The sequence below is a fragment of the Salmo salar genome, chromosome ssa22, assembly GCF_905237065.1.
Source record: "Salmo salar chromosome ssa22, Ssal_v3.1, whole genome shotgun sequence".
NCBI lineage: Eukaryota > Metazoa > Chordata > Actinopteri > Salmoniformes > Salmonidae > Salmo > Salmo salar.
This window is the reverse complement of record NC_059463.1, coordinates 34,467,335-34,476,651: the sequence shown is the minus strand read 5'-3', so window position 1 is coordinate 34,476,651 and position 9,317 is coordinate 34,467,335. Positions and strand designations below refer to the sequence as shown.

General features: G+C 44.4%; 1 protein-coding gene across 4 annotated transcripts in view; it reads right to left on the bottom strand.

Annotated features, from left to right (window-relative positions):
* Window positions 1–534: 534 nt before the first annotated feature.
* Window positions 535–9,317, bottom strand: part of LOC106583274 (uncharacterized) — a 31,257-nt gene continuing 22,474 nt past the window's right edge. For all 4 annotated transcript variants that reach the window (XM_014167237.2, XM_014167238.2, XM_014167239.2 and 1 more), the window contains exon 6: window positions 535–2,537. In XM_014167237.2, the coding sequence (XP_014022712.2) occupies window positions 1,863–2,537 (675 nt within the window). In that variant the 3' untranslated portion in view covers window positions 535–1,862. The remainder of the gene's footprint in view (window positions 2,538–9,317) is intronic.

The window sequence follows — 9,317 nt, the reverse complement described above, 5'->3', positions numbered from 1 at the left end:
TGCTAGTATCATACTAACTTCAAATGATGGATATCTGATAATAACTAAAGCTAGATTAAGATCAATAAATTCATATTCAATGTTTCAAGTTCATCTTTCATATTTATAAAATGCCTTAAGGTGAGGCAGGAAAGGCACCAAGTACTTCTTAGATAAAATAAATGTTGACGTGAAACAATGATGGTTTTATACCCATAAATTCCCTAAAAACATTCCCTGTAGTATAGTAGCTAGCTCCTTGGCTGCCTGCTATTGTGATTACAATCTTGCCAGCATCTGATCTTATAAGAGCACAAAAACAGCTATAATCGTCTTACAACTCTAAAGTATATAGAGCTGAGCAATTAGTGCTTTTTGAGGTCGCCTTGGTTCGATTATAAAAAAATAATCACGGTTTTTGATTTTGGTTTAGATCATTTCTTTAGACATTAAATGCACTATGTGGATTGAATTCTGCAACACAGAACAAAACAATGAATAAAGTCCCATGATGGTAGTGACTGCCAATTACTGCTTATCATTTATTAACCATCATTTAATCACTTTACTTGAAAAAAATATTTCAGTTGTGTATATTACATTTGTTTTATTTGATTACTTTATTATTTCATTCCATCATCTCATCTCTATAGAGCTGCTGTATATGGCGTCTGACAAAATCACTATTTTAGTAGTTCTTCAAAGTAAATAAGGCATACTTTTATGACTGCTGAATACAAACTATCAATCGCTTAGATCAAGTATTTTCAGATAGAGATACCTCACGAAGCAACTGCTCTATCACTCTCAATCACACGTTCTTCTGTCTCTTCTCTCCATCTGTGTCTGCCCCACACAGACTGGCCAAGTATGCGCACAATGGATTATGGTCATTGTAGTTAATTACCACATTTCTGCGCAAAACTAAGTAGAATATTGGCCTGTTGGAAACTACAACTCCCTACTAGATCGCACAGTTCGGCTTGATCGGATTTATCTCTAGAGAAACTGCACATTGAGCTGATAGAAAAAAAACTGAATGAAATGGCATTCAAATAATTGAACCTTAAACATTTTTGTTAATCGCTCAGCGCTATCAGTATGTGATCTATAAATCACATAATTTGACTGTTTAGAATGCTAGAGGTCTGTGGTGTGTCCTGAAACATATCTGATAGTTCAGTGTACGCAAACAGTCTTAAGTGGTCATCAGTCACTAATAAACAGAGGGAGGTAATCTGCCCTTTGTGCCGAACGGCAGGAAAACTAAACACGTAAGTGCAACCTTGCAAGTCATGCCAAGGGAGAAAGATTGACTAAAGAGACGTCTGTAGACATTACTGGAATTCCACCGTGCCGGATTGCACTAAGACAACTACCAATGTTGACATTACCCTTTTATAAACACTTGATCGATGTATATATCATAGAAGAATGTAATTGTCTTTAGGGCAGCTGTTTTTAGTCAAGACCTTCGTGTTTTTAATGTAAAATGTTTTTGTTGTACTACATGTGTGTTTATAGTTTTGTTTAATATTATGTTAGTATGTAAGTTGTTTTGTCTGAAATGTTGTTCCCCCTGCTGCTATTGGACCAGGTCTCTCTTGGAAAAGAGATGTTATCTCAATGAGAAACCCTGTATAAATAAAGGTACATTTAAAAAATATATATATATATAAAAAAACAATTGGTGTCGATGGATTGTATGAGCGCACTGATCCAAGAACAGATTTCTTTTAACCCTTTTTCAAGAAGTAAAAAACGGTATGCACGCATGACTAAGTTGCTTTGGATAAAAGCTAAATGGCATATATTATATTATCAAGAGGGCAGACAGAGTGAGAGCACATTTGACCTTTCGTACCATAACAGTTCTGCAGCTCTTACGACAGAATGCAAGAATCATTGGGGTTTATGGGGTTCTTGGGATCGTTGCCATTCGACGGCTCTCCCTCATCATCATCCACCGGGGATCCTTCATCATGGGGCAGCCTTGGCCCGTCTTCCTCATCCAGCTCGGGCGTGTCAGCGCAGGCATCCTCGTAGGCGCTGATGCTGTCTGTGTCGTTGTTCCTATCTGGAAAGATGTCACACCTGTTCTCCTCCTGACTGTTCCCTGGGGTCTGGCTACCCAGCATCAATGGTCCCAAGGTCTTGTTGACCATCTTAGTGAACTTGGTGAAGCTGTCGTCTGCCCCTTCTTCTATGTCCTCAGAGTCCACAGAGGACCACAGCCGGGCGACGTGGAGAGGAGGGGGCCAGGTTGGACTGTCAGAGGGCTGCTCCCCCCTCCCCTTGAAGGAGGCGGCGATCAGTCCTCCAGCGCTGGTCTCCAATGGTAGTCCGTTGTTGGGCCCGGGACTCTCACTGTCCAATCGGATAATAGAGAGAGGCGCATCTTTTGTAGAATTGTCCTCATCCCTTGGTGCATCACTGACTTGTTCCTGTGCTTCTTTTTTTATTTTCATATCTTGTGCTTGTTGTCTAGCCATCTCCGCCTCCTTCTCCTGCTCCTTGACAAGTGTGTACACTGGTACTGCTGGAATGGTCTTCCTCTCCTGTGGAACAGGATGATATAACAGCTATATTAACCATTTTCACATAGTGCACTATATAGGGCGCCATTAGGGACGCAAACCCTGTACAGACCTCATTACAGCAGGGAAACAGACAGGTGTTACATCTTGAAGCTCACAGATCTTTACATTTAGATTTTCATACTGTAAAACTAGATGCAAATGTCAACAGGACACTCCAGGCTAGAAGTGGGTGATATGAAAACCAAATTCAACAAGAACAGTTGTATTATAATGACTTACACAGTCTGGGCTGTTACTATTACAAATGAGTCCAAACCTCTGTCAAATCCATTTTATAGCCTGTAGTACATCTTGTGCTATACTATCAATATATTTATAGCTCTATTTGCATGGTTTGAGGCTAAGTCGAAAATATACAGGTTAAGACAACGTCGTCATTAGTCTCGGACCAGTGCCGTTGCTAATTACTAGCGCTGTTGTTAACTAGCATAGTTAGTCCCATTGTTGCAAAGTTATGGGATATTAGAATCCAGTTGACTTCACCTGTATTTCTTCAACATAGGTTTGAGGCATGGGCTGGGAAAGTAGCCAGGCCAATTGTCACATTACCGTTTCCCGATTACAATAGGAAACAGACAGCATCTGCATATATGTTAGTAAGTGGGCTGTGGGCAAGCCATCCTAAGGCAGAGCTCGTGCTGGGTACAAGGCCAATGCCATTTGACAAGACACACACACACACAGTCTTGGGTCACACTGGACTTGCCCAAGCACAAGACCATGCTGATGATCAGATGACCAAATTATTACAACCAAAGTCTCTGAGTCACTGCAAATATTTATTTGTTTGAAAATCTACTGAGGTTTCTTAAAGTGAGGAGGATATAGACTGCCAGCTAGAATACATTGTTTAGCACTTCTTAGCGCTTTAAAGGGATAATAAAACCCCAGAAATAAAAATCATGAAACTCCTGTCAATTTGGTGAAAACCTATGTTCTATCAGTGGGTAAAATAAAAATGTTCAGTGGGTAAAATTTTACTTCCATCTATGAAATCAGGAAATCATGTAGGAAAGTTCTATAAGGGCGGCAGATAGCCTAGCGGTAAGATCGTTGGGACACTAGCCGAAAAGCAACATACTCTGCACTCGCTCTGGGCAGAGAGGACCTGCGAGCTGAACTCGGTGAGATAACATTCCTAAATTGATAGTGCAGTTAGCCAGCTAATTCACATGCTAATATTGACTTTGGTATTATTGTGTGTAGATACATTTGCTAGCTAACTACCTAATTATTGTGGGTTTTGTAGTTCAACAGATTTCCACAATAATTTTCACGTTACTACCAATGATTTATATACTGCTCAAAAAAATAAAGCGAACACTTAAACAACACATCCTAGATCTGAATGAAAGAAATAATCTTATTAAATACTTTTTTCTTTACATAGTTGAATGTGCTGACAACAAAATCACACAAAAATAATCAATGGAAATCCAATTTATCAACCCATGGAGGTCTGGATTTGGAGTCACACTCAAAATTAAAGTGGAAAACCACACTACAGGCTGATCCAACTTTGATGTAATGTCATTAAAACAAGTCAAAATGAGGCTTAGTAGTGTGTGTGGCCTCCACATGCCTGTATGACCTTCCTACAACGCCTGGGCATGCTCCTGATGAGGTGGCGGATGGTCTCCTGAGGGATCTCCTCCCAGACCTGGACTAAAGCATCCGCCAACTCTGGACAGTCTGTGGTGCAACGTGGCGTTGGTGGATGGAGCGAGACATGATGTCCCAGATGTGCTCAATTGGATTCAGGTCTGGGGAACGGGCGGGCCAGTCCATAGCATCAATGCCTTCCTCTTGCAGGAACTGCTGACACACTCCAGCCACATGAGGTCTAGTATTGTCTTGCATTAGGAGAAACCCAGGGCCAACCGCACCAGCATATGGTCTCACAAGGGGTCTGAGGATCTCATCTCGGTACCTAATGGCAGTCAGGCTACCTCTGGCGAGCACATGGAGGGCTGTGCGGCCCCCCCAAAGAAATGCCACCCCACGCCATGACTGACCCACAGCCAAACCGGTCATGCTGGAGGATGTTGCAGGCAGCAGAACGTTCTCCACGGCGTCTCCAGGCTCTGTCACGTCTGTCACATGTGCTCAGTGTGAACCTGCTTTCATCTGTGAAGAGCACAGGGCGCCAGTGGCGAATTTGCCAATCTTGGTGTTCTCTGGCAAATGCCAAACGTTCTGCACGGTGTTGGGCTGTAAGCACAACCCCCACCTGTGGACATCGGGCCCTCATACCACCCTCATGGAGTCTGTTTCTGACCGTTTGAGCAGACACATGCACATTTGTGGCCTGCTGGAAGTCATTTTGCAGGGCTCTGGCAGTGCTTCTCCTGCTCCTCCTTGCACAAAGGCGGAGGTAGCGGTCCTGCTGCTGGGTTGTTGCCCTCCTACGGCCTCCTCCACGTCTCCTGATGTACTGGCCTGTCTCCTGGTAGCGCCTCCATGCTCTGGACACTACGCTGACAGTCACAGCAAACCTTCTTGCCACAGCTCGCATTGATGTGCCATCCTCGATGAGCTGCACTACCTGAGCCACTTGTGTGGGTTGTAGACTCCGTCTCATGCTACCACTAGAGTGAAAGCACCGCCAGCATTCAAAAGTGACCAAAACATCAGTCAGGAAGCATAGGAACTGAGAAGTGGTCTGTGGTCCCCACCTGCAGAACCACTCCATTATTGGGGGTGTCTTGCTAATTGCCTATAATTTCCACCTGTTGTCTATTCCATTTCCACAACAGCATGTGAAATGTATTGTCAATCAGTGTGGCTTCCTAAGTGGACAGTTTGATTTCACAGAAGTGTGATTGACTTGGAGTTACATTGTGTTGTTTAAGTGTTCCCTTTATTTTTTTGAGCAGTGTATATAAACTAGATGACAGGGAGGAGGCGCTTTTCTAAAGCCAGCGTGGCTCCATTTTGACCCCCCCCCCACCACCATAGTAAGAAATATTTTGTTTTTGCCACATTTTTTCTATTACAGACAACTTATTGCATACTTTTAAATTGTATTATGTGAGCTAAACATAAAGTATATTTTTTCCTTAAAGTATAATTTCCTTAAAAGTACAATACAATGTCCAAAGTTGTAATGCTACTGTCACCACTACAACAACAAAAATGCATGTACATTTGTCCTTGAAACATTCAATTGAAATATTGTAGAATTCCATTCATCCTATGGACGACTGCTTCTTCTGGGGAGTGCCAATATGACCGATTGGTGACTTCAAAGCTTCTCATTTGCCAATACATACTGTAGCATCAGCAATTCATGGTTGATATACATCATTGGTTGCTACCAACCTTGCTATAATGACAAAATGAAACTTGTTCACAAAAAATATTGTTTTCACATAAACTCAGCAAAAAAAGAAACGTCCCTTTTTCAAGACCCTGTCTTTCAAAGATAATTCGTAAAAATCCAAATAACTTCACAGATCTTCATTGTAAAGGGTTTAAACACTGTTTCCAATGCTTGTTCAATGAACCATAAACAATTAATGAACATGCACCTGTGGAACGGTTGTTAAGACACTAACAGCTTACAGACGGTAGGCAATTTAAGGTCAGGGTTATGAAAACTTAGGACACTAAAGAGGCCTTTCTACTGACTCTGAAAAACACACAAAAAAAGATGCCCAGGGTCCCTGCTCATCTGCGTGAACGTGCCTTAGGCATGCCTCAAGGAGGCATGAGGACTGCAGATGTGGCCAGGGCAATAAATTGCAATGTCCGTACTGTGAGACACCTAAGACAGCGCTACAGGGAGACAGGACGGACAGCTGATCGTCCTTGCAGTGGCAGACCATGTGTAACAACACCTGCACAGGATCGGTACAGCCGAACATCACACCTGCGGGACAGGTAGAGGATGGCAACAACAACTGCCCGAGTTACACCAGTAACGCACAATCCCTCCATCAGTGCTCAGACTATCCGCAATAGGCTGGACTGAGGGCTTGTAGGCCTGTTGTAAGGCAGGTCCCCACCAGACATCACCGGCAACAACGTCGCCTGTGGGCACAAACCCACTGTCGCTGGACCAGACAGGACTGGCAAAAAGTGCACTCACTGACGAGTTGCGGTTTTGTCTCACCAGGGGTGATGGTCGGATTTGCGTTTATTGTCGAAGGAATGAGCGTTACACAGAGGCCTGTACTCTGGATCGATTTGGAGTTGGAGGGTCCGTCATGGTCTGGGGCAGTGTGTCACAGCATCATCGGACTGAGCTTGTTGTCATTGCAGGCAATCTCAACGCTCTGCGTTACAGGGAAGACATCCTCCTCCCTCATGTGGTATCCTTCCTGCAGGCTCATCCTGACAATGCCACCAGCCATACTGCTCGTTCTGTGCGTGATTTCCTGCAAGACAGGAATGTCAGTGTTCTGCCATGGCCAGCGAAGAGCCCGGATCTCAATCCCATTGAGCACGTCTGGGACCTGTTGGATCGGAGGGTGAGGGCTAGGGCCATTCCCCTCAGAAATGTCCGGGAACTTGCAGGTGCCTTGGTGGAAGAGTGGGGTAACATCTCACAGCAAGAACGGGCAAATCTGGTGCAGTCCATGAGGAGGAGATGCACTGCAGTACTTAATGCAGCCGGTGGCCACACCAGATACTGACTGTTACTTTTGATTTTGACCCCCCCTTGGTTCAGGGACACATTATTCCATTTCTGTTAGTCACATGTCCGTGGAACCTTTTCAGTTTATGTCTCAGTTGTTGAATCCTATGTTCATACAAACATTTACATATGTTAAGTTTGCTGAAAATATACGCAGTTGACAGTGAGCGGATGTTTCTTGTTGTTATTTAACACTGTTTAACATTGTTAATCAAAACAATGTGGTTTGTATGGAAGTCCAGAAAACAAAATCAGTTATGTCGAGATTACAACTTATTTATCTCAATCACTACATAAAATCGGATCCCAGCCGGGGAACCAACACAACGACGCTGTAGAAGGGGCAGACGGAGCGGTCTTCTGGTCATGCTCCGTAGACGGGCACATCGCGCACCGCTCCCGAGCATACTACTCGCCAATGTCCAGTCTCTTGACAACAAGGTAGTCGAAATCCGTGCAAGGGAAGCCTTCCAGAGAGACATCAGAGACTGTAACGTTCTTTGTTTCACGGAAACATGGCTCACTTGAGACACGCTATCGAAGTCGGTACAGCCAGCTGGTTTCTTCACGCATTGCGCTGACAGAAACAAGCATCTTTCTGGTAAAAAGAAGGGCGGGGGTGTATGCCTTATGATTAACGAGACGTGGTGTGATCGTAACAACATACAGGAATTCAAGTCCTTCTGTTCACCTGACATAGAATTCCTCACAATCAAATGGCGATCGCATTATCTACCTAGAGAATTCTCTTCAATTATAATCACAGCCACATATATCCCCCCAAGCAGACACATTGATGGCCCTGAACGAACTTCATTTGACTCTATGTAAACTGGAAACCACATATCCTGAGGCTGCATTTATTATAGCTGGGGATTTTAACAAGGCTAATCTGAAAACAAGGCTCCCTAAATTCTATCAGCATATCGATTGTGCTACCAGGGCTGGCAAAACCCTAGATCATTGTTATTCTAACTTCCACGATGCATATAAGGCCCTCCCCTGCCCTCCTTTCGGAAAAGCTGACCACAACTCCATTTTGTTGCTTCCAGCCTATAGACAGAAACTAAAACAGGAAGCTCCCGCGCTCAGGTCTGTTCAACGCTGGTCCAACCAATCGAATTCCACGCTTCAAGATTGCTTCGATCACGTGGACTGGGATATGTTCCGCATTGCGGCGAACAACAACATTGATGAATACGCTGATTCGGTAAGCGGGTTTATTAGCAAGTGCATCGGCGATGTTGTACCCACAGCGTCTATTAAAACATTCCCAAACCATAAACCGTGGATTGATGGCAGCATTCGCGCAAAACTGAAAGCGCAAACCACTGCTTTTAATCAGGGCAAGGTGACCAGAAACATGACCGAATACAAACAGTGCAGCTATTCCCTCCGCAAGGCAATCAAACAAGCTAAGCGTCAGTATAGAGACAAAGTAGAGTCGCAATTCAACGGCTCAGACACGAGGTATGTGGCAGGGTCTACAGTCAATCACGGACTATAAAAGGAAAACCAGCCCCGTCGCGGACCAGGATGTCTTGCTCCCAGACAGACTAAACAACTTCTTTGCTCGCTTTGAGGACAATACAGTGCCACTGACACGGCCCGCTACCAAAACCTGCGGGCTCTCCTTCACTGTAGCCGACGTGAACAAAACATTTAAACGTGTCAACCCTCGCAAGGCTGCAGGCCCAGACGGCATCCCCAGCCGCGTCCTCAGAGCATGCGCAGACCAGCTGGCTGGTGTGTTTACGGACATATTCAATCAATCCTTATCCCAGTCTGCTGTCCCCACATGCTTCAAGAGGACCACCATTGTTCCTGTTCCCAAGAAAGCTAAGGTAACTGAGCTAAATGACTACCGCCCCGTAGCACTCACTTCCGTCATCATGAAGTGCTTTGAGAGACTAGTCAAGAACCATATCACCTCCACCCTACCTGACCCCCTAGACCCAATCCAATTTGCTTACCGCCCCAATAGGTCCACAGACGGCGCAATCACACTGCACACTGCCCTAACCCATCTGGACAAGAGGAATACCTATGTGAGAATGTTGTTCATTGACTACAGCTCAACATTTAACACCATAGTACCC